Here is a 25687-nt window from a genome sequence, read left to right as displayed (position 1 = left end):
TGCAACATGGTAAATGGGAATCAACGCATTCGAGAATAGAGAGCAGCGTGAATATTAGTGACAGGACTAGAGGACAGGGAGATTTTAAAAATGAACTGGGTAGTAGTGGCGGTAGTAGTATTTAATTTTTAACTTGAGTATACCAAACAGGCCTTTGGCCTACTTACAGGGTGCACAAGGAGAAATTATAAGCTGCTAGCGTGAAAAGCAGGCAAGAGTAGAAGCCAAGCAGTAGATGAATCCCATATGACCTATGGTCTACTTGCTCACAAGGGGGAAAGAAAGACGTTTTGATTCCACCTTGAGTGTCACGTGATGCAGCTGCCCAGCCAAACCGTTTGGATGAACATAAAAGTGAGTGTGAAGGGGAGCGTGGAATTCATGTTGCAAAACTCAAGTGCTCGGATCATACACAAAAACAGCTTTACCATACAGGGGGGGGGGGGGGGTATAGGCCAGTAATCAGATGAACGTGTTCTGGATGATATTAGTGTGAACAGCACGAAACCAAAGCACAGAACCTAGACAATAACATGATTACTATGAAACGAGGAAATGCAAGAGAGTTCTTGAAGAAGTGGCTTTAAGAGAACAGTAAATCAGGACAATACTCTGATTTTTCTTAGTGAAGTTGTGCTGGTACTTGGCGCACTTTCTTCCGTTATAAAAACTCATCAGATGCAAGTAGACTGCATGCTTTTGCTGTCCAGAGCGCTAAGGCGGCTGTCCAGGGAATCAGTGCAACTTGCACTCGTTAGTTCTTCATCCACTGTGACTGACGACAGAAGCTTACGCTTGCTGGGTGTACGCTTGCTGGGTGTCGCATTGAGTGTTTCAAGTGTCAAAGTGACCTTTTTTTCATACGTATTACTGTGTTGTGATGTCTCGCTGGAAGAAGCCGGAATTGCGGATAGGGTTGGGGCAGCGGGTGTCTCCGGAAAATCACTATTTTCACTCGTTTGCAACCCCCAGCTCAAGGTTGTACCGCGAGTTGAACAAGGGGACGACTGCTGATACTGTTGCAAGGCCTCATGCTTGCTTCTGTAAATCCCATAGTCAAAGCAATACACAGACACACACATGGACACGAAATCCACGCACAACAGCAAGCATTCAAACATATCGGAAGGAAGAACACGCATAACATACGGAAGCAAGAACTCACATAATCTTCTTTGTAATTCCTCAATGATATGAAAACTGCCCCAAACCAAACAATATGATGCTAGAGTTCGACGAAATTTGTCACAAGGATCGACACTAAGGGAGGGTTGAAATCAACCCGGGGTGTGAGCTGCCTAAAAATTTGGTTAAACGTGTTTTTACAGATTCCTTCATACCTTACTGAGGGGGGGGGTATGATAGGGGGGGGGGGGGGGTGGGGGGGGGGTATGATCAGTCAAGTTTCTTTTACTCAATCATTTCCGAAAGAAAAGGTGACAGCACCGATGCATATTCCCTGTATTTACCCATGATGAGAAGGGAACGAAAACGTTCGGTTATGGAATTGGCTTACTTGACTGTGTGGATTGCGTCGGTGCTGTCAACTTTTCTTTCGAAATTGGATACGTCTCCAATTTTTTCCTTTAATCAATTCCCATTTTCATTTTAACATAGCACAGTGGTCTTTCTATGTGCTGAGTGACGTCCAATCATCTTGCCGGTTACCTTAATGATGCAGGGAGTGGGAACTGAACCTATGTCACATGTCACCTGACAAGCCAAGCCATTCTTAATAGACGCTGACCAACTACAGTCCGTTTCAAAAAGATTCACAATCCTGGCGATCGCCCGCGGAGTTCGGCGTCTTACCATATGAGCACTCGAGCGCTGCCTGGAAAAACTCACTGTGAACTCGAAGAAATATTCCGCGCGAAAGCAGGAAAAAAGACAACTCACTCACGTTGACACAGTCATGTACGTCTGGTTTACAACGAACGAGTTCTTCCTCGTATCGATAATGGACGGTCAGAGAGGACATGCCGAAACGAAAGTGTTGTACATGTTGACGAGCTGCATGGGTCCGTTTTGTGACCAAAATAGTTTCTTCGAGCTGTGATGCAATTTACTCACCGTGTGACGAAAACGACATCGACACGGACTCATTCCCAAAGCCATGACTTGGCAAAGCTATCCGTGTGACTTCGACGACATTTTGAGAAAAGCAGACGCTTGTAAACGCTGATAGAAGACGGCGTTGCCTGCTAAATTCAAATAAATAATTATTAATTGGCGATCTTGAAATACTAAAATAAATCTCAAAAAGCTACAGCGCGATGACTTCCATTATAATTCACTCACACCATTGCAGTGTTGTGGGTGTGTTCACATGGCGTGAGCCAGTCAAGTGTCATTCAGTTCGGCAGGAAGCGCGAGCCCCAACAACAAGTCGTTTGGTGCAGCCATCTTCTTTGTCTTGTACCAGCTTGATCACCAAAACAATGAAAAAAAAGTTTGATTTGAGGATAGGTTGGGATTTGAACTCACAACTTCATGGTCAGCAGACAGCATTCATAACCACAAGGCCAAAAAGGAAGGGATAAATCGTGGGTTTTGATAAAAAATCGATACTGGCTTCCTGGGCAAATTGTAAACCATGGGAAAAGGCCGGAAACCTGGCCGAAATGCTAACTCCTTAACGGTTGGTCCAATTGTTCCGAAACCTTCACAGAACAATTTGCCGTGTCCTAACAAGCCATTCTATGTACTTTGTTGTCCAAATTTCCCTTATCTTCATACTTGTTAAGACCCAAACCTGATTGTAAATCTTTTTTAAACAGACTATAAAACAGGTTTCAACAGGTCGCGATTCATCGGCTTTTCCTTGGCGCCTTGAAATCTTTGCAAGTGCGTTCAGGTAAGCTTGTTTCTATGCCACCTAAGGTGACTGCTTTCCCTGGAAAGCTTCCAGGAGACACAAAGGCATCCCAACATGGCTTTAAGCCGGATCTTCTTTGCGGTTGCTGTTGTTGTTATTGTTGTTGTTGTTGTTGTTGTTGTTGTTGTTGTTGTTGTTGGTGGTGGTGTGGATGCTGTTGTTATTGTTGTTGTAAACGGACCATATCTCGTCATCCGGCCCAAAAACGTGACTTTCCATTGTTGTAAAGCTGACTACGGCTCATAGTACTCTTGGAAACGGTTTCAACATTAAAAGACAAGACCCGTAGTGCGCAAGTGAGGGATTAAACCATGAACTTCAGCCTTGTCTATAAAACGAAATGGGGTTTATTTTCCACACATGGAACTTCGCTCTCGTCCCTGGAACCATAATTAACTACGTGCCATGGGTCGGGGATGGGTTGCTGCTTGTGAACTGTACTCCTATCCATCTACACCCATCACTCCCCAGGATAAATATACTTCAGGAACTGAGGACACGTGATGGCAGTGTATTTACTAGTAGTAGTGACTATCGTGCATATTCAGTGATATCGGTATTTTAATGATTCCTCGTATTGGCATCACAAAGCAAACTTGGCCAATCTTTGCATTAGGGAAATGGACAAACTAAATGGTAGTGTAAGCTACAAAAAAAAGAGATTAGAAGCTTTGTGACAACTCTGAGTTTCACGTATTACAATGATCAACAGGCAACTGTAGTGATACTTGAAACTCAGAGTTGTGACAAAGCTTCCAATCTCTCTCTTGTGTACAAGGCTATGCCCTACATGGGTACTGAGCAATCTTCAGACAGTGAAGCACACCACTTGACAAGTGTAAACTACATGAAGACATCACTGACCTATAAGCAGTCGACCCTTGTTGAGAGCTGCGACGACGGCGGAATATCAGAACGGCTGCAATCCCGGCAATAACTAGCAGACCACTGACTACGCCACCAACCCAGGCATAGTTTGCATTGCCCAATTGTTTACCGTTGGGTGGTTTTGCTGTGGATATCCCGTTTGCTGCATGGGTTGTGGTTTGACCAGCTGTCAGTCGGGTGAGAGATGCTGTGGCAGCAGCCAGTCACAAAGAGAGACAATAAGACTAGCATGAAATACTACACTGTCTATAGAGCAGGGAGTGATGCATTCTTGCAGGTTTGCAAGAAAGTCGAAGGTTCAATGGACTTCTCATGTGCTCTGAATGGCAGTCGTGAGTCAGTCAAGTGTCTAGTTTAAGTCGGCCGAATACCGCGAGCTCCAGTGTGGGGATCAAACCCTTTTCATTATTAACACTAGCATGGTTGCACTATTATAGGCAGAAGTGATGGCGAGACACCTTGAAATTGCATTTACAGTAAAAATCCCACAAGGAAGGCGGGTGGGGAAGGGGGGGGGGGAGGGGATTGTGGTGCGAAGACCATGCTGGGTACCAGAGGGTGGATTTGCACATGCAAAACAAGTCATGCTCCCTTGATGTACTCCAGGCTAAGGTTTGCCGGCGACTCCTGAGGTCTGCGAAAATTGACTTTGACAACTTTGAATCAAAATCTAATTTGAATAGATTGTGTCACTTGGAATCCCTGCAATTTCGCCGTAACTTCATTTCGCTGGTTGTTTTAGTCAAGTACATCAATTTCCACCCAGACTATCTCTCTCGCTTTGCGATTACCATCTCACGTAGTGCCCGTAGGCCCAAAAAGCTCATTTTTAACTCACACTGCCGAGTTCGACTGTACTGGTATCCCTTTGATGTGGTATCCCATCGATTTACATGTACACTGCTTGTTCTTTCACTGGTTTTTTTTGTACAGCATCTCTCTGTTTCCGAACTCATTTTGCCTTTTTTTACCTTTTTCCCAACTCCAATGTTCATTGTATATACACAAACAGGAGATCCCCCCCCCCCCCAATAGGCGTCAGCCTTTGGGTAATCCTGAAATAAGGATTATAATACTTGATTGTACACGAGACTGTGTTCATTGCGTACTCACTAACGTTTGTAACATGTGATCGAGTCCACCAATTGAACTAGATTTTGAACAGCCAGACACGCACAATCTACAATCTACAAGTAGCACAAAACTGACTTGGAGCACTGAGACATTCCGCGACATGAAAGCCAGCTTGAGCACTGCTCAGATTGAATACAGTCCCTATGGGTTTAAGCCCAGGCTGCACAGAGCACATTTTAATAGTCTACCACAAGCACATGTATGACGAGATAGCAGTTGTCTGAGGATTGCCGTTGCTTTTGCTACTGTGTTATCATATCTAAAAGTATCTCGAGCGACCTATCTGATATGATGTTTTTGCTGGATCCTTGACCTACAGCGTGAAGAGAACGTGAACACATCCAGATGGCTCCTTCACCTGGAGAGCTTTGCCATCAAGGAGAGCTCTTGGGGCATTGATATGTCGCAGTCATCCAAACTCGTCATTTATCGTCACCTTTACACCGAAGACAAGTTTTGACGGCATTTCACAAAAAAAAGAAACCTTTACTACACAGAGTGAGAATTTCTCGCAAGTTTCTCTCATTGTGTGAGCCCAACTAGAGTAAAGAATCATTAGTTAGTAGAATCTGTGACACGATATGCACAGTAAATGTTGATAGGCTGGCACACTTTGTTATCACTGTCATCTTATTAGGATACAATGATACCCGTTTTGCTCACCTAGACAACTGGGTGTTAGTATAGTACCGTCGCCTGCACATGTTGATGTTCTCACTCCACTCAGTGTGTAGCCAGTATTGCAGGTGTAGGTTACTGATTCTTGATATCTGATCATCCCTGTTTGGCTAGATATCCCGTTGCTGATAGCTGGTACATGGCAGGTCACAGCTAGAAAACAGTACATGGAACGTTATGCTAATAGCTCATAAAACGGCAATGGCCTAAGCAAGCAAAATGACTGTATGTGTCTATTATCGCTTCAATGACAGGGCCATTTGCAACTACCCCCCCCCCCCCCGCATAGATTTACCAACACTGTGGATAATAGTCATACTGTAGCTCAGTTAGTTAGAGCATTGCTCGCGAACAGCAAGGTCTCTGCTTCGAGTCCCCGTGGTGTGACTGACGATTTTTTCTTTCTTTCATGTCTGGCTTGCAAGTGTTGAGTTTCGGAGAGAAAAGAGCAGTACGTGGCATGTGGCCTCTAATTTCCTAAAAACTTTGAAATTCTCCGTGAAGTCCAAATTTGAAATTGAAAACATTATCACTCTCTTATTATTGACCACCACAGAAACTTGTGATCTCTAAGGGCCGGGTTCCACTGCCTCTCCGCTGCTCGTCTTTCGCGGCTTGAAACGTCATCATTATCATAGTGACCGAGTGTCAGTGGAACCGCGCTGCTCCGCTGCATGTAGCCAAGTGCCGCGGAGCAGCAGAGCCGGGGTGGAACCCGGCCCTAAGCGGTCAAATATCAGCATATTATATTGACCGCTTATATTGACCACTTATCATTGACCACTAATAGCCCGAGGACTTAGAACTTTTTCCTAAAAACAGTGATAATGTTTATTATTTTTTAATCACTGCTTTCTTTTCATGACAACTCTATTTGAATCTCTTGATTGAAATAAGCTATTGCCAACTAACCACAATCTGGAAGTTTGGCACCGTTTACAAATGCATTTGTTTTCATTTTTTGTGTTGTGCTCCAATCGTTCACCATGCCACCATGAGTTGTATTCTGTTTGCCCATAAAAATTGTTTGATCGACAATTTGGCAGGTAGGACACATGAATACATGTCTGAGTTCTCATCTCCTTGCAACCATGGCAACCCTTACGGTCCCGCCAGATCTTCTCGTGTACGTGAATGTATTCTAGTAAAATAGCGAGACTTGGTGCTTGTGCTCATCAGGGGGAAGGGGGGGGGGTGTCCTTGTTCGTTGATGATGGCAACCCTATGTTCGTTGGAATGGCAACATAACATTTTTTAGCCATGTTAGTGCTCCTTCTGTTTAATATCTGGTTCGCGTCAACAGTGAGAATGTTTCTTTTTAATATTCTGTGGCACAACGTCTATATCTCTTTTATCTGGTGGGAGGGGCGAGGGGGGGGGGGGGGAGGGGCGAGGGGGGGGGGGTAGTTGGAAATGGCCCTGTCATTGAAGCGTCAAGATATCCAGTTCCCTTCTTTGTTGAGTTTCCTTCGACAAGGGTGTTTGGAGAGCTCCACCATGTTGACCTTTGCCAAGCATCACATGCTGTCCACAAACCATACATTGCCTCACAAGAAATGGCTTTCTAGCTAAGATACAACAACAATGAAATGAAATTCCGCAACGACAAAGCCACACAAGCATGGATGTGCCCATGCCTCGGTGGAAACAAATAACTAAGAACCAGGAAAGCATTTTTTGGCCTTCTAATCGATTTGAAAGAAGCCAAGAACAGTTGCCCAAAGCACATAACTAGAACGCTTTGACACGAGTAGCATCCCTGCCTTAGCAACACAACTTCACACAGAGGTATACTTTCTCAAACGCTATGAAATGTATGAATGAAGCAGACATCACATCCCCTTCTTCGTGAACTTGTGACTCCAGTTCCGTAGTTCCCACTGAGGACGGAAATCGATTATGGACATAAGAACACCCGACCATTTACATAATGTCAAACAAGAATGGAACCTTCGGAAAGGATCAATGTGCCCAGAAAAAACTGGTTTCATTTTCGACAGCATTGCCATCTACCATTTCGACAATGAGGTTCTGCTTTTGAGCCAAATGGGCATTCCCAGCCCAAATGCTTCTGAAATACTATAGTGCTAAAATACTTTGCAGTTGTGTGCAATGTGACCATGAAAATCTTAACTTGATATTTTGACCCTCGAGTATATTGCAATGCTCCTGGAATTCTTCGCTGACTCCCACCACCCCCCCCCCCCCCCCCCCCCTCTCCCCAAGTACCTTACGTGCGGTGGGCTCACACCTGCCACATCAGGTCAACATCGCAGTCATCCATCATCATCATTTCTCTCCTTTCTCTCTATGTGTGAGCCCAGCTCTAGTCAGTAGTAAATGTTGATAGGCTGGCACACTTTATAATCACTGTCATCTGATCAGGATACATTGATACCCGTTTTGCTCACCTAGACAACTGGGTGATAGTATAGTACCATCAGCTGCACATGTTGATGTTCTCACTCCACTCTGTGTGTACCCAGTATTGCAGGTGTAGGTTACCGATTCTTGATATCTGATCATCCTTGTTTGGCTAGATGTCCCATTGCTGATAGTTGGTACCTGGCAGGTCACAGCTAGAAAACAGTGAAGTAAAGCGGCGTGGAGACGATATTTTGATGATAGCAATGAATAATATTCGTTCCGTGGTCATGATACGTACACAACAAAGAAATCTCAAAAGAGGTGTAACCAAAATCAATTTTCTTTTCACTACTTGGTTGATATCTGTATGCGGAAAATATAGAATGACATCATTATGACTGTAGATTGTTTGTTTGTTTGTATTCTTTATTTAGAGTGGGAAGTCCAAAACAGGCCCTAGCCTAATAACAATGGTCCCACGAGGGAGGGAATGCTGTATATCTGTGCATAAGGATCAGTGAGTGTAACAGCAGCTAGTAGGGAAAGAAAAAGAGAGAAGAAAAACAACTCAAAACAGGAGTTGCGACTTGCATAGGGAGAAAATAACGTATAGATGACATCATTAAGATTTTGAATGTGCTACACAGTAGCAAGAGAACTAGAGCGTGCAACTCCGCAGCTAGTCTGATCCACGGCAAAATGTTTTTATTTAGTCTGATCCACGGCAAAATGTTTTTATTTGCTGATGTCACCTTTACCAGGACGCACGACGTGCATCGCACAAAGCACATGCAGAGCATATGCTGAGCGGCAAGGTTCCAGCGGCAAGGTTTCAGCGGCAAGGTTCCAGCAGCAAGGTTCCAGTGGCAAGGTTCCAGCGGCAAGGTTCCAGCGGCAAGGTTTCAGCGGCCACACACTGCCTCCCCCAGTATTACTCATGATTTCGAAAAAAGGGCCAACGGGTCAAACCCAACGGAGCTGCAAAACAACGGGTCAAACCCTGCGTAGCTGCAAAACACTTTCGCTGACATTTCCATTGGCCCTGATCTGAAAGGCTATGTGACTTCCTCAACATGTGCTAGCGACCGGGCAGAAACGGAGGACAAACACACAAGGATGTGTGTGTGTGTGTGTGAGAGAGAGAGAGCGAGAGAGAGAGAGAGAGAGAGAGAGAGAGAGAGAGAGAGAGAGAAAGAGAGAAAGAGAGAGAGAGCAAGAGAGGGCAAGAGAGCGAGAGAGAGAATGCGGAAACTTACCATGGCAACCTCCATGTGCGCTAATACCCGGTCCCTGGAATCCACGCTTACAACCACACGTATAGCTTCCTCTGGTGTTGGTGCAGGTTGCATATGTATGGTCACAGTCATTCAACTGAGCATCTTGACACTCGTCCACATCTGCACAAATACATACCAATCAAAAGAGTAACCTTTCTTGAGAGACAGCAGCAATGAACACAACGATACACCACAACAGCTGACTTAATGTTTCGTGCCGAAACCAAAGTCGGCGGAGTGGTGGTGAGATTTCAGACAAGTATTTATTGGTAAAAAAAGACTGCCTTCCTCTTCTCCCAACTCTTTGAAATTGTACTAGTGGAGGGTATGCGCACAGAAGTTGACAATGGTAGGAAGAATACGGTTGTCACGCAGAGCTTCATGGCACATCGGACAAGGCTCTGCCTGCTTCATGTGTGGAGCACTCTCGCAGGTCAAACTGCCACCTGTGCACCTGTGCTTGGCATACAACTTGGCATGCCACACAGCATAAGAGCACAAATATTGCGACTGGGTCAGCACAGTGCCCAGATGCATAGCCCGTATGGGCACGGGGGGGGGGGGGGGGGGGGCAAATGCACGCCCCTAAAAGGTTCGACCTAGGTTCAGCATGCACATAATGCCCAGGATGACATGCACCAACCATCCTAGGGGACATGTATGATACAGCTGCCTTGCACCCCCCCCCCCCCAAAGAGGGGACCAGCTACGTCCCTGTCGCCCATATGTACTTACCGACACAGCTAAAAAAAATGGTAAAGAGAAAAGGACCACACACACAGTTTTATTGAGAAAAGGACCTATAAAAAATAAAATTAATATTATATCCGTAAAAAAACTTACCGACACAGCTGTTGTTTCCAGTACCAGTATATCCCACTGCACAAGGACAGTGATAGGAGGCAAGCTGATCCTGGCAAGTGCTGATTGTGGGTGCGCACACCGCAACACCCTCCGCGCACTCGTCCATTTGCACACAGGACAAGTTTGAAGAACCGCCGTCGCGGAAACCGCTTGCACATGCTCCGCATCGGTAGCCCAGCGATGGGGCGGGCTCGTCCGAGCATTGCCGCAGTCCACCGCAGGGCTGCAACAGGCAAGCGTCGATGTCGCTCTCGCAAATACGGCCAGTTTGACCTGAACCAGAACAAACGAGCAGAAGAAATCAAGTAAGCGAACAATGACAAGTACAGTAAAACATGCAAAGGCGACCACCTGTCCAGGAAGACCACCTGTCCAGGAAGACCACCTGTCCAGGAAGACCACCTGTCCAGGAAGACCACCTGTCCAGGAAGACCACCTGTCCAGGAAGACCACCTGTCCAGGAAGACCACCTGTCCAGGAAGACCACCTGTCCAGGAAGACCACCTGTCCAGGAAGACCACCTGTCCAGGAAGACCACCTGTCCAAGAAGACCACCTGTCCAGGAAGACCACCTGTCCAGGAAGACCACCTGTCCAGGAAGACCACCTGTCCAGGAAGACCACCTGTCCAGGAAGACCACCTGTCCAGGAAGACCACCTCCAGGAAGACCACTGAAACCAGGACTAAGGGATGCTATTTCCAGTCAAATGACCCTGGATAAGGAGACCACCTGGTAACAGAGATTACATTTTGAAGGTCCCTTATGCGGTCGTCTTAGACATGTTTCTCTTTAAAGCAGGGGTGAAGGAGGGGTTGTGGAAGTGGTACGACCGAAGGTGGGCGTGGCGGAAGGCCGTTTATGAGGGGGTCCAGGGGACCTCCCCCGGGATTTTTTATGTAAAAAAGATACAAAATCCTGCATTCTGGGACTCGACTGTGCAGTCCAGTCGAGTGCAGTACGAGTACAACTGCAGATGCATGGCAGATCTACGAGTACAAGTCTAGAAAAAGGTCAAAGTCTGATGGGCATATGCATCGATAGATCCTGATTTTTTTATTAAGGTTTTGCACGTTCCGAATGGACCACACTTTTCGAAAAGTGGTACGACCATGGTCGTACCAGTCCTAGCGGGTGCTACGCCCCTGGTAAAGTGTAACATATCAACTAACGCAGCTCAAGTCATTCGTGGGCTTCTGTGGTAAAGCACTCACTTACATTGTCACATACTTCACAAACTACATTTGTTTCAATGTAGCCAAGTTGTAACCTAGGTTGAGCTATGGACCTTATTCAATAAACGTCACAATCACGTGAACCGGGGTCCCGGGAACCAGGGAGTGGCAAGAGACCTGCACTCAGTGCACAGTGGACTTGGCGTGGGAACACAGGAGTAGAAAATACCGGTATTTTACTACTCCCTTGTACGACCTGGGCCTTTCTTGCCACTCGTTTCACGTACGCGTGCCCCAGCTTACGACAAATCCCTGGAGGCGAGTCCAAAGATCACGTTATCGAATAAGGTCTATAGTTTAAGTGTTGGTCTGTACACTGTATCGTGGTTAGTAAAAAAGAACATCATAAAAAGACCATTACAGGTTCCTACCGTATGTCAGCCCCACCTTTAAAGCCATGGCCTTATATTCAAAACACCGCTGCTTTCCTAGATATTTTAGATGCAATATGACTCACCCACTATGCCATGCCATAAAAGTAAAAGTCCACACAGAAATTTCAGTCTAAATCCACTTGTTCACCCCTCCTGCCGGGCTGTAAGTTTGTTAGTATAGTACTTATTCCTTCATTTTTACAAAACAAACTTCAAAATGTCATTATTTTCATTTATGAAGCCCATGGCTTTATAATCGAATATACCTCCAAGGCTTTAAAAGTGGGAACATACGGTAATAAGGCGGCATGGAGACAAGAAACCCAATAAACCCAATATCGACAAAAAATAAAGTGAGCGCACTCATGCCACGACACCAATGGAAACATAGGAAAAAATCCTCTTAAAAATCCTTTCATGTTTTTCCGTTGGTATCGTGGAATGAGTGTGCTCACTTTATTATTATCGATATAACAGGTTCTAGGACTTATTGTAATATCCTATACTTATTGCTACGTAAAATTTTCGCCTTGCTAATTCTGCTCAATACTATCATAAAACTTAAAACTTTCCTTTATGAAGTTGATTGCTCCAACTAGTTCAAACTTTCCTTTGTTGACCATGTATAATAACAAAGCACCCGGATTGACGTCATCTCTCACCTGGCAAGCATGCAGTACATGTAAGTAGAGTGAAGGGTGTTGAGACAGCAGTGCTGGCTGGTGCAGCGCTGCACTCTCCAAAGCAGCTGCAGAGGGTGATTGGCACGGTGACGATGGAAGTCTGGTTGGCCGAGTCAACGGCACGCACGCGTAGCACAATACTGCTGCTCGGCTGGCGCTGGCTGGGAGTCCAGCTAAGCACCAATCCAGACTGCGGGGAGTACGCCGACACCAGATCACCAGGGACAATTCCGCTGGAGGTGGCCACTTCGATAACCGAGATTTTAAGAGTGAGCGTAGCAGCAGCACGAACAGTCACGTTGCTGGTTACATTGAAGTTAGCATTGAGGACGTCAGTAGACAATGTTATCAGTGGTGGACTGCGAGCTGAAAGAAAACAAGTCATGGCACACAAGTCGAGTTAATCGTATTCTTGTGCAAGCTGACGGGAAGGTCAGACTTCAATTCAAGCCCGAGCAATGTAGCTTGCAGCCTATATCATCATATCTTCTGAAAATTGTAGTCCAGTTGTTGTCTGATGAACAGATATAACCGTGAAACAGCAGAAATGCTTTTGATTCCTTTCAAGTGTGTGTCAAAACAATTTTTGTATATGTATGTTGACACAAAACAGCCTGAAGTTCAATCTTGAAGTTGGATCCGTAGTGAACACAAGCATCTTCACGGGGTACAGGCTATCAAGCAAGGGAGTCGCGGTGCTACTACTATCCATAACGCCTCAAAAACGCATTCTGATCCTTATGCACAGAGTACGAAACACGATAGTTCTGGAAAGCTTCACGTTGTTGCACTGTGACAAAATAGTGTGCATGTTCGAGTGTACATACTGTTAGAATACATTAATCTTTCAGTGAGAGTCTAGGCGTACGGTTAGGTGAGAAGGCAGACATGCCTGTGTATCTGGTGAAGTAAATAAAATAAAAACAACAACAACAAGACCCAAGCGCACAAGAGTGTGTGTCCATACCCAAGGCAATGGAGGATTGCTGAAGAGCTTTCTCCGTCACGAGGGTAGATGCGGCCAGTGTGGTGCTGCCAGTTGCAATGAAGTCGGCCAGGCAAGCGAAGTCTCCATCGCAAGTGGCGTTTGCCTCGCTGCTGATATTCAGCACGTTGACAACAGCCTGGTTGGGCACAACGCCAGCTGGATTGTATGTTGCGTAGTTGGTGTTGTCATCGTAGGTGAACACATCATGGTCTGGCTGAACTTGCACTGTTTGTTATGACAGACAGACAGACAGACAGACACAGATGGACACAGACAGGCAGACAGACAGATAGACAGACAGACAGACATACAGATATACAGACCAACACACAGACATACGTGCGCAGATACAGCGTCAGTGCACGAGACAGATGCAAACAAGAATGCACAATTGACAATGGGCAGCTGCCCATTTCCGGATATGCGTCAATTTTCATGATGCGACCAGCTCTATGCTGCATCCATTCTCTATGCACAAGATTGAAAAATGGAAAATGGAATAAGAAAAGTGAATTTGAAGCCAGGGATTTCTGGGACACAAAATCGAAATGAATGGCGGGGTACACGTGGACAATGTGCCCACAAGGCGGACAGAATGGAGCCGACCTGCCCATTGTGAATCTGAATTTTGTTCAAAATGACTGATTAGAAGTTGCACGACTTGGTGAAAACACCTCAGAACATAGGATACCGTTAGGACAGCATTTCAAGGCCAGCTAGTTGTACAGTTTTTAAAACTGCGGAAAATAACTTACGAGTTGCCGCTGCAGCCAGAACACTTGCCGAGTTGCTCAGATCAACGCTGGGACGAGACATGTTGAGAAGACCGTCCACGGTGGAGAAGGGATCATGCGCCACTGTGCAACGAACACATACAAACATCAACTCACATCTTGAAATGCACGTGAAGGCATGCACCCAAGCACCGTGTGCTGGCGTAAGTACAACCGAGGCCCGAGGACACGAGGTGAGGCCAGCTAAGCGCTGAAATCTCCACAACTCTGAATTCGCCAGAATGAAAAACAGGCATGCACCAGAAACATCAATAAATACCGTGGTGTCTTGTATTAAAGCCTGGCTCGTATGGAAGCCTGTTTTGAATACAAGCCGGATTTTCAAGATACACTGGCAGATAAGCCTGATTTTAGTGTTGACACGCCGCACAGGAATACATGTACCAGGTTTGAATAGATGCCTAACTCTGACATCGGCTTCTACAGGCTTAAGCCCGGCTTTAATAGGCGACGTGACGGTCATCAAACTCAATAAAAGCCATACTGTAAAGTGACAAACTTTCGCGGCGTGCAAATTTAGCGTTTTCATAAATTGGGCTGGTTCACGATGAGAAACTTTCGCGATTCGATCTCTTCAGTTGGATCTTGTACTGTCTATAATCAATGTACAGAGAGGTTTGTGGCGATTTATATTCGCGAATGTGTGATTGTCGCGAAAATACCGAAATTTAATCTCCAGCGAAAGTTTCTCACTTTACAGTATACACAGCTATCAGACATGCTCTACCAGAACTTTTTCTTGTTACATTGCAGTGGATTGCAGTAGCAACCAACCTTGGAAGGCCAAGAAGAGGACAGGTGCTTGCTGAACGGAGACTTGCACACTGCTTGAGCCGTACGACGTCACAAGACTGCCGCTGTGCAGTCTGAAATAGGTATGGTTGCCGGCGCGGATACTCTGCACCAGCTGATCATCTCCGACAATGGCAAGGGTGTTGTTGCTGTATGCAAACGCCTCCACGCTCAGAGTCTGCTGTAACCTACTGATCCCTGTGGTGAGCCAAAGAACACGCAGCACACCAACAAGCAGATGTTAATGGGATCTTGCTCAGCGAACATGCGTGAACATCTGGAGATCTCAGGGTGGCCAGCCGCTTCATACAGTGTTATCCTAAGTTTTAATCTCGTCCTACAGTCCATTCATCAGCGGAAACTGTCCCGCTCGCTTTTGAAAGTCCGATTTGGGCCGAATTGAGGATCAAAAACCCACTTTAAATCTCAAAATCTGGGTTTGGGATCTGCTCCTCCATACATTTTGCTATGGTTTACCTGTCCCAATTTTGTAAAACCTGGCTGAATTTCTATTTCCCTGTTCTTCGACTTTTCTGGCCTCAAATGTGGCTTGGAGTAATTGCACAGGTCACACAATGCAGGATGTACTGTTGTTTTCACAATATCTACAACCATGTGCAGGAGACACCAAAAGGTTAGGGTGCCAGTTTCCAATGAATGGACTGTAGGCACCAACATTTCCCTTATTCTTTAACTTGAGAACTCGTACTTGCATGCTGTGTAGCTGTGTGAGAAAATAGCCAGCTTTATGAGCAAGAAACCGAATGAGCCGTGATGGCCTATGCCCAAGTTGCCCGAAATCTGGTCAGGCCCAATTCATGCGGCACTTTACTGTGCTCTTCACCAAATCAATATCAGAAATTGCTATTTAGTGACACAGCAAGCACACATACAAACACACACACGCACGCACACACACAGACAGGCAGACACACACACATACGCACACGGAGAAAAACATTGATCAGCTTACAGAGGTTGATGGCTACGCGGGTGATAGACGTGAAGCTGAAAGCATTAACCGGGGCCACTTCCAGCCTGGTGAAAACGGAGAAATTGTACGCCGCTGGTGTTGCAAACCTTGCCAGCAGGTACTCGCCAATGCCATGGAAATCAAAGTTCTCACCCTTGAAGTTGGTCAAGTGAGGGTCACCAAATCCAGAAGCTGTGGACAAAGTGGACAGAGCAGATCACATGGGATTAATGTGTAGCAGGTAGTAACCAAACATTTCCAAAACTTCAGTTTGTGTTTGATAGTATGTCATTACATCGAACTATGCGTACATGCTTACAAATGTTCAGCCGCTGCAGTTCGCCCCGGAACCAATCCCGTAACCAAAACTTAGCCCTGAACACAAACGGTATTGCGTTGTATGAAGTAGGGAAATAGATCACAGTCTTAGGCTGCCTCCAGCCGAGTTTCATGCAAACAGTGAATTTGTTTAGTCTACAAAGAGAGTGAAGCAACAGCAGCAGCAGCAGCAGCAGTTCATCGTTACCTTGAGACAGTGCCACTCTGGTTGTGGTTGCTCTGGGCGAGCGGCGCTTGCCAAAGAACTCGTTCAGAACGTCTCCCTGCTGGCAGTAGGCCAGGATGGAAGCATCGATGACTTGGTATGTTTCGTACGCCTGAAGGGCACCACTATCAACCAGAAGTCCGTCACTGCCATAGCAGCAGACCTGACAACACAAACCGCAAACACACACACACAAAACAAACATGGGTTGTAAGCAGGAAACACACGATACTCACCCTTTAGACAGGGGCCGGGGGTAACTAATTCAGCAAGCACAGCCGGGCACAGGCAATACACTTGATCATTTTGCGAGAACTGTGGCAATAGGCCCAGTGAGAAGGTAGATGTTGCCTTTGCTTCTAGTGAAGTAAAATAAACCTAAACAAAGAAACAACACAATAGGACCAGCAGTACCAAGATACAACGCAAGGCAAGCAGGCAGCTAGCTCACGCATGGCTTACCGAAGAAGCCTGGTAGCGTGATCCATTGGAGACCGGGGTTGACCTGTAGCAGAGATAGCTGCCAGTCACTGCGGGCTGTGGCTCAAAGATGCCGAGTACAGAGGTTGTTGCACGCTCTACCGGGCACTGGAGGAGATTGGTGGTGGACTGGAGGTAGGACGGAGTCTCCGCGAGGGCACGGCATTTCTTGATGCCGCGCAGACGCTGGCTGCAGCCCGGTGTTAGCCTGGTGACTAGCTGACGTGCTACACTGGCTGGGCTGAAGTAGCTCTCGATGTTGCCATTTGCCGGACGCCATGCAGCCACCACAGCCTTGGGGTTACCCAGCCAGCTGACACCATACTTGGGGTAGAAGAACAGGGCGAACGTCTGACACTCGTCACCAATAATGGCTGCCTGGAATGTGTTGCGCTGAAGCGGAAACAGGACAAAATATAGACAGTAACATTACTTTCGTCATGCACACACACACACACGCACACACACACGTACACACACACACACACACTTACACACACACACACACACTTACACACACACACACACACACACACACACACTTACACACACACACACTTACACACACACACACACTTACACACATGCACTCACACACATCTTGACCTTGACAAACAGCTGCCGTTAAACGGCTAAGCTGCCCTGATGAGGAGGGAAACAATGGGGTAGCTTCACGGCGTCGCGGCAGAACATCCGGCCTCATGCCGCTGCAGATCCTGCTGTCTGCGATATCTCTCGCCGCACGCACAGCAGAACTTGAACTCAAGACGCTCCCTTGCTGTTGGTCACCTGCCACGCGCGCAATTGTGCCGTTTAAATCCAGCAGCAGATCGAAAGCACCGGTTACATGACAGGCAGTGGAATGGGCAACAATACACACACACAACCACATCAGACCTCAGACATGCCCATCGCGGAAGCGATGATAGCGAACAGCTATGTTAGACATTGCAACTTGTGCTGGGATTACACCATTCAACAGCTTGCAAGGCTGATGAATTGACCGCCACTATTTTTAGCCTGGTATCCACCACAAACTGTTTGAAGTGACTTTTTCTGGCCAGTGAATCCCTATTTTTCATTTTTCCATTTTTTTCTACACACACACCACACCACATACTCCAGCATACACTGGCTGTTGGTAACCACCCAGGAGAATGAAAGAAAAGTCAGGAAGAGTCTGAGAAAGAGAAGAAAGACACAAGACACACACAAACGCACTTACACACACACACACACACACACACACACACACACACACGCACGCACATACACACACGCACATACACACACACACACACACACATACACACAAACGCACGCACACACACACACACACATGCACACACACACACACACACACACACACACACACACACACACACACACACACACACACACACACACACACACACACACACACACACATACACACATACACACACACACATACACACAAACATATACACACAGACACACCTACACAACGGTTCTCCAGCACTTATCCAAAGTAATGACTGATGGGACACGCTATAAACCAGCACGCACGAGAGTGTACGGTCAAAATAGCTCAAGATGTAGGCTCAAAATCCCAGTTCCAATTTGGCCGGAAATGGGATTCGGATCAGCACATTTGCAGTCATCAGTGCTAAATCTGGCGACGAACTCAGTTATGGTGCCCATTTCGTAGAAATTGCAAGAGCATTCCATACTGCATGGCGACCATCAACCCATTACGGCTGAACGGCAAAATCATCTCATCATTGTCTGAATGGGATGCGAGACTTACTCTGTCGTGTGTGTCATTCTCGCGCATCTCACGCCAGGTCGTGACGACCGCCTCGCTGGGTGTGAACTCTTCACTGCCAATGGAGGACGCCCTCACTGCCTTAAGGATCTTCGAGAAGGTGGCTGCGTCGGTGCTGTTGCTCACAACATGGCTAGTCACCGTACCTGAATTGCAACGGCTGGCTGTAGCAGTGTTAGTCCACAGCGGTGCCACCAGAGCAATACTGTCAGTCACACGGTCAATACGGTTGTAACCGCCCGTGAAGCCGGCCAGCGACACGAATCCGTTCCTCGACACCTGTGTCATTGACACATGAACACACACACACAGATACACACAAGCAAAATGCGTATAACATAGCATCGACAAACATACCCGCAATATGTCCTCCAACACAATCTGTGTTGGAGGACACAGCAGGGGCTCAATGTTCAACAACAGAAGGAGCTATTCTACCCATTTGTCTCCTGCAATGATGCCTGTGCCTTTCCAACAAGCCTGCAGGGTTTTCTGATCTAAGGATTTATGACAACTTCAAGTGTAGCTGCTGCATTCTTGACTATGTCTGCTACCAAAGTGCAGAGATCACAGCGCAGTACAGTAACCAAGGCAACATCCAGCCCAACCAATCCCAAGCCAATCCAAGGCAAGCACCGCTGCTGCCCTGCACATACATAAATTAGCACACTAAGTACGGTGGTGGCCAGAGAAATACGGCTCACGATTCTTTTAAAAATAGCGCCACGCTTCCATTTCAATTACATAACATCATCGCGGCATGCTCCAAAAACCGATCCGAGGGCTGTAGGGCTCCGCACAAGCCTTGGCGCTGCTTTTGGCACGCGGGTCGGATTTCTTTGGCCACGACTGTATTTTTTGTCAAAAGTGTGAAGACTCCACTGTAGCCATCCACGATACCCATACATCTTCACAACACTCTCCAACAGGTCTCTGCCCTACACCTATAGCTAAAAGAGAAAAGGAGACCATCATTCGACTGTATTTGAAGAAGTTTGTATAGAGTATAGAACTCCATGGTCTTACCGTAACGTTGCTGTACTCTGCATAGCTGGATCCAAAGACCACCGGGTAGGTGAAAGAGAACGAATCCCCGCTGACCTGAGTATCCGCAAGCGGTGTCAGCATAGACTCATTCATGTCTGTGCAGCATGGGTGGTGACAATTGCATGTAGCACACACACAGAGACAGTCAGATAATGCATGATCACATACACACACGAAATTGGTTTAAACATTTCGCCACCGATATTTCAAATCTTACTTGAACAACAGCACAGTATAGAGAAGAAAAAAACAAGACAAGTTGATGCATGGTGATGACGGCAGAGTTAGTTCTTTTTATTGTTGTATTAAATATTGTGTCTCCGCGGCGTTAATCCGGCAAGACATTTATTCAATCTACAGGTAATAGGGACCTTTCGCATCTGCTGCGAATCGAATGCGAAACGAAAGTTTGATTCGGCTCGTCCTTGTTTCGTTGAAAACAGATTCAGGTTTCGCAAGTCGTCGTGCTAATTTCCATGGAAACTACGAATAGCTTGGCGTATGCGTGTTTACACGTACACGTGCATGGATCATGGAATCAAGGAAAACTGTGTACCGGGGAAAAATGTGTACCTCACGGATTCAGAGCGCGTCACGAATGAAGTGGCTTCAATTCGTGAAACCGAGCCCTCGTAAGTGACTCTGACGAATTCTCGAACCCAGGCGACGAATCAGCATTCGTTCCGTTGCAAAAGGTCCCTAATAGACACCCTAAGCAAACAACGGTAACACTATTTTTTACGGTACTCGTACCTTGATCACCCAAATAGCGTTGAAGCTGCAGCGTATAAACGTTATGGGGGCTGATTTATCGTTGTGACCAACGGTACGTGTTTTGGCCAAATATTGCATAGTCCGTACGCATTTCACCTTGTATCGCATATATGGTGACAGAAATGGTTGTACCGCGCGAAATCAAAGCTATTCTCGTGGCAAAGGCGTACGTACTAAAAATAGCGTGCATCTTGCTAAAGGTCTAACCCAAATCACGGTATTTTCCCCCTTACGATAATACCGTTACGACATAACGTTTTTTGCTAAGGGTGTCTACTATAGAGCAAGAACAACCAGGAACACATGTGACATATGTACTCGCTTACTTAGGCAGCCTGCTTGCTCGGTGTAGTATTGAGCGGCGTCCGTGCAATCATCACACCGCTGTCCCGTGTAACCAGGTAGGCACAAACATTCGCCGCTGGTCACGCTGCACTGGCTGCTTTTAGAGCCAACGGGAGAGCAACGGCAATCTATGGGTGAGAGAGAGAGAGAGAAAGAGAGAGAGATAGATAGAGAGAGAGAGAAAAGGAAGAAGTGAATACAGCGAAAGCATAACGTACAAATACATGTGCGCACGTGCACACACATACCCTACAGGTATGGGGATACACACATACCCTACAGGTATGGGGATACACACATACCCTACAGGTATGGGGATACACACATACCCTATAGGGGAAACGTGATGCTAGTACAGTCAAACCTCGTTAGGATGAACTTCAAGGGACTGAACAAATTTGTTTGTCTTATCGAGAGTTCATCTTATCCAGATCTGACAAAAAATCGATATGCATATCAGATGGATTGTATTTACGTGAAAGTGCATGCTGTGGTACATGGGAAGCATGTTATTCTTAGCATAAGCCAGAAACAGGTAAGTACAATGACACAGTGCAATGAATCACGACTGTGTCCAAAGTTCGTACAACGCACTGATTGATTTGTTCAAAACACGCTTGAAAACAATTTGCACTGTACGTACAATAAGACCTCGACTATTGAAAAAAAAGAAGAAAAAAAGCAGCCAGCGCACGCACACGCTCGTGGACCGAAAGTTCGTACTACATGTAGAGGGGACGGTTTCAAATAGGACACCGGTTGCAAACCGGAACGGACTCAATATTCACTTTCTCTCTTGGTATTTTGATTAGAAAACATATGTCACAGTGAGACTACTATGTGTTATACTCCGAGCCAAAATTCCATGGCTCTGCGATGACCAGAAGCGCCATATCAAGCAGGTGCGTTTTTGACGTGTTGCTTCGCACTGCGACTTGAGTTTTACGACTTTCGAAAAATCTTGTCGCAGGTAAACAGCGGCTCGCCTCTCGCCAATAAAGCACCGCATACCAATCAAAACTAATGGAAGCACACACAAGGCTTATTGTTACTCTATACTGGCCGTCGTGGAGCGATAGCAATTACCTAATTTCAGACCCAGAGTGAATTTGACGTGAACTCTAAAACGTGTCCGGTTTGGAGCCACCTCTGATTTTAACTTTTTTGAAGCAAAAAATTGGGCAAATTGGAGGCAATGGGTCAACACAAAGGAGTGGCTCAGTTCGATTGACTCTGGCCCCAGAGCAAACTTCAACATGCCAGTTTCCTTCCACAAACATATTTCGAGTGAAAAATCAACGCTGATGATCGGTTTGGGTCTATACAAATTTGGCTGTCAAAACGTCCCGGTATCGAGCCGTCTCCTCTACATGACCACACTGACTTTGTTCAAATCACACTTGAAAATAGTTCGTCTTCGCGAAAGTTCGCTGTACAGAAGCTCGTCGTAAACGAATAATTTTGACTTGAATTGATGCCTGGCCAACCATAGGATTGGCCCTAGTTTGTACTAATGGAAAGTTCGCCTTATCAGTGTTCATACTAACGAGGTTTGACTCTAGTTATTATTGTGACTGCAGAATGTATTCACTTTCGCATTTCCTCTCCCTCGTCGCCTTTTCCTCCCCTACCAATGATTGGCCCACTATACCAGGGTCGGTACAAAGGGGAATTCGTCTGGCCACCAACCTCTCGCATACTAGTACACACGTAACAACATAAGTTAGTATTGCCATGCATGCGCATGCACACAAACTCGCTGGCGGATGGAAACTAGTATTGTCTCCATGTACAAACAGGAAAAGTGAGTGGGGAGAGAGGGTGGGAAGAGTGGAGAGTGGGGAGTGAGTGAGTGGGGAGAGTAGGAAAAGAGAGAGAGAGAGAGAGAGAGGGGAAGGAGTGAGTGGGGAGAGAGGGAAGAGTGGGGAGGGTACGGGGTAGGGGTGGGGGTAAGGTGAAGGAGTGATCCCAGATCATTCTCTTGCTGCATTTGTCTTACCTTGACACGGCTGACCGTCTTTGGACGTAGCACACGACTGGGAAGTGCTGTTCTGCTTGAAGAATCCAGGCAGGCACTGGGCACAGTCGAATCCGCTGCTGCCGGGCTTGCACGCGCACTGGCCATTGTTTGCCTGGTCGCACACAGCATGCAGTGAGCCCTCGGCGGAACAGCTGCACGCCGGGCATCCGGCACTCAGATCAAAGAAGCCCGGCGAACAGTACTGGCATCTGAAGCCGCTGAAGTTCGGCAGACAGTTGCAGATGCCCGTCCTGCCGTCACAGCTGGTGTTGCCAACGACAGTGCGTGCAGAGTTGCAGGAGCAGGCAGCGCAGCCACTCACCTTGCCCGTAGCCTGGTAGTAGTTGTCAATGCAGCGATCGCACACACTACCGGTAATGCTCGGCTTGCAGTAGCATGTGCCATTTGTCATGTCACACGACTCCGAGCCTAGTTGATCGCACGCGCACGGCTCGCAGAAGATTCCGCCGCTGTCGCGACGCTGGAAAGCAGGGCAGTCCAGCACTGCAAGCGTACAAGCACACACACACACACACACACACACACGCACGCGCGCGCGCGCGCGTACGCACACACACATGCACACACACACACACACACACACACACAAATTAGCCACAACCCTGTCATTTCTTGCGCTGGTTCACGGAAACAATACGGTGGCACTAGCTTGCAGTACAGTGCCAGTTTCTGACTACAGACATGAACACTTGGACGTAAAATCAATCATCTAGAGTGATGCTGCTGCTACTGAACCCGGCAGTGTGTACCAGGTGTTACACCACCTCCAGGTGCTATGGACACTGTACATGTGATGTTGCAGAAGAAGGATGCACGAGCGAGATTCCAACAGAACACCCATGTCTTTCCGGGATAGTGCCCTAGCTAGACTAGCTGGGATCATGCATTCATCCATGGCTCCTTCTAGCCACAGTGACGATCAATGACTGGGATCATGCATTCATCCATGGCTCCTTCTAGCCACAGGGACGATCAATGACTGGGATCATGCATTCATCCATGGCTCCTTCTAGCCACCGTGATGATCAATGACTGGGATCATGCATTCATCCATGGCTCCTTCTAGCCACCATGATGATCAATGACTGGGATCATGCATTCATCCATGGCTCCTTCTAGCCACCGTGATGATCAATGACTGGGATCATGCATTCATCCATGGCTCCTTCTAGCCACAGTGACGATCAATGACTGGGATCATGCATTCATCCATGGCTCCTTCTAGCCACAGGGACGATCAATGACTGGGATCATGCATTCATCCATGGCTCCTTCTAGCCACCGTGATGATCAATGACTGGGATCATGCATTCATCCATGGCTCCTTCTAGCCACCATGATGATCAATGACTGGGATCATGCATTCATCCATGGCTCCTTCTAGCCACCGTGATGATCAATGACTGGGATCATGCATTCATCCATGGCTCCTTCTAGCCACAGTGACGATCAATGACTGGGATCATGCATTCATCCATGTCTCATTCTAGCCACCGTGATGATCAATGACTGGGATCATGCATTCATCCATGGCTCATTCTAGCCACCGTGATGATCAATGACTGGGATCATGCATTCATCCATGGCTCATTCTAGCCACCGTGACGATCAATGACTGGGATCATGCATTCATCCATGGCTCCTTTTAGCCACCATGATGATCAATGACTGGGATCATGCATTCATCCATGGCTCATTCTAGCCACCGTGATGATCAATGACTGGGATCATGCATTCATCCATGGCTCCTTCTAGCCACCATGATGATCAATGACTGGGATCATGCATTCATCCATGTCTCCTTCTAGCCACCGTGATGATCAATGACTGGGATCATGCATTCATCCATGGCTCATTCTAGCCACCGTGACGATCAATGACTGGGATCATGCATTCATCCATGGCTCCTTTTAGCCACCATGATGATCAATGACTGGGATCATGCATTCATCCATGGCTCATTCTAGCCACCGTGATGATCAATGACTGGGATCATGCATTCATCCATGGCTCCTTCTAGCCACCATGATGATCAATGACTGGGATCATGCATTCATCCATGTCTCCTTCTAGCCACCGTGACGATCAATGACTTACATGTAACACAGAGTGTGCAGCTTGGATGGGTGGCTGCCATGGCGAAGTCCACGATTACATCATTCTAGTGACGTAGTGCGTACAAGCAGGATTCAAGCAGGTCTCGTTCTGCACAACTGTAGCTCAGTTGTACGCACTACGCCACTTCCCGCCTCAGATCTGCTCCAAATACAGTTAAACCTCGCTTAACCGGTCCTCTTTTATCCGGATCCCTCGCCGATTACAGCATATGCCATGCATTCATACAGTATGTGTGTTCAATTATCCGGTTCCCTTGCCTATCCGGATGTTTTTGTGGAAAAAAACGGATGTGTGCGGTTAAGCGAGGTCTGACTGTATGATAAAATACTTACATGACTGGCATCTATCACCAGTGAAACCTGCTCTACAGCGACATTGGAATGCACCCACTTGATCGATGCATGTAGCGTTGTTCAGGCATGGGTTGGATATACATTCATCATAGTCTGGTTAGGCAATGCAGCCGAGGTGTCGCCGCCACAATGTGCACAATGTGCACAAACACACACACACACACACACACACACACACACACACACACATACCCACCCATACACACACACATACACGCACACACACACATACACACACACGCACGCGCGCGCACG

The 25687-nt window shown here is 46.8% G+C and overlaps 1 protein-coding gene across 1 annotated transcript in view; it reads right to left on the bottom strand.

Moving 5' to 3' along the window:
- Positions 1-443: 443 nt before the first annotated feature.
- LOC135827567 (uncharacterized) overlaps positions 444-25687 on the bottom strand; it is a 28980-nt gene continuing 3736 nt past the window's right edge. The window contains exons 5-22 of the mRNA XM_065340036.1: positions 25412-25525; positions 22920-23444; positions 20902-21048; positions 19781-19896; positions 18737-19033; positions 16930-17340; positions 16450-16630; positions 15924-16115; positions 14933-15148; positions 14120-14221; positions 13344-13589; positions 12356-12742; positions 10066-10359; positions 9202-9342; positions 7990-8157; positions 5564-5731; positions 3743-3953; positions 444-1041 (exon numbers count right to left, since the gene is read on the bottom strand). Coding sequence (XP_065196108.1) covers positions 675-1041; positions 3743-3953; positions 5564-5731; positions 7990-8157; positions 9202-9342; positions 10066-10359; positions 12356-12742; positions 13344-13589; positions 14120-14221; positions 14933-15148; positions 15924-16115; positions 16450-16630; positions 16930-17340; positions 18737-19033; positions 19781-19896; positions 20902-21048; positions 22920-23444; positions 25412-25525 — 4283 coding nt within the window. The 3' untranslated portion in view covers positions 444-674. The remainder of the gene's footprint in view (positions 1042-3742; positions 3954-5563; positions 5732-7989; positions 8158-9201; positions 9343-10065; positions 10360-12355; positions 12743-13343; positions 13590-14119; positions 14222-14932; positions 15149-15923; positions 16116-16449; positions 16631-16929; positions 17341-18736; positions 19034-19780; positions 19897-20901; positions 21049-22919; positions 23445-25411; positions 25526-25687) is intronic.

This window comes from Sycon ciliatum, chromosome 11 (assembly GCF_964019385.1).
Source record: "Sycon ciliatum chromosome 11, ocSycCili1.1, whole genome shotgun sequence".
NCBI classification, from domain to species: domain Eukaryota; kingdom Metazoa; phylum Porifera; class Calcarea; order Leucosolenida; family Sycettidae; genus Sycon; species Sycon ciliatum.
This window is presented reverse-complemented; position numbering and strand designations above follow the sequence as displayed.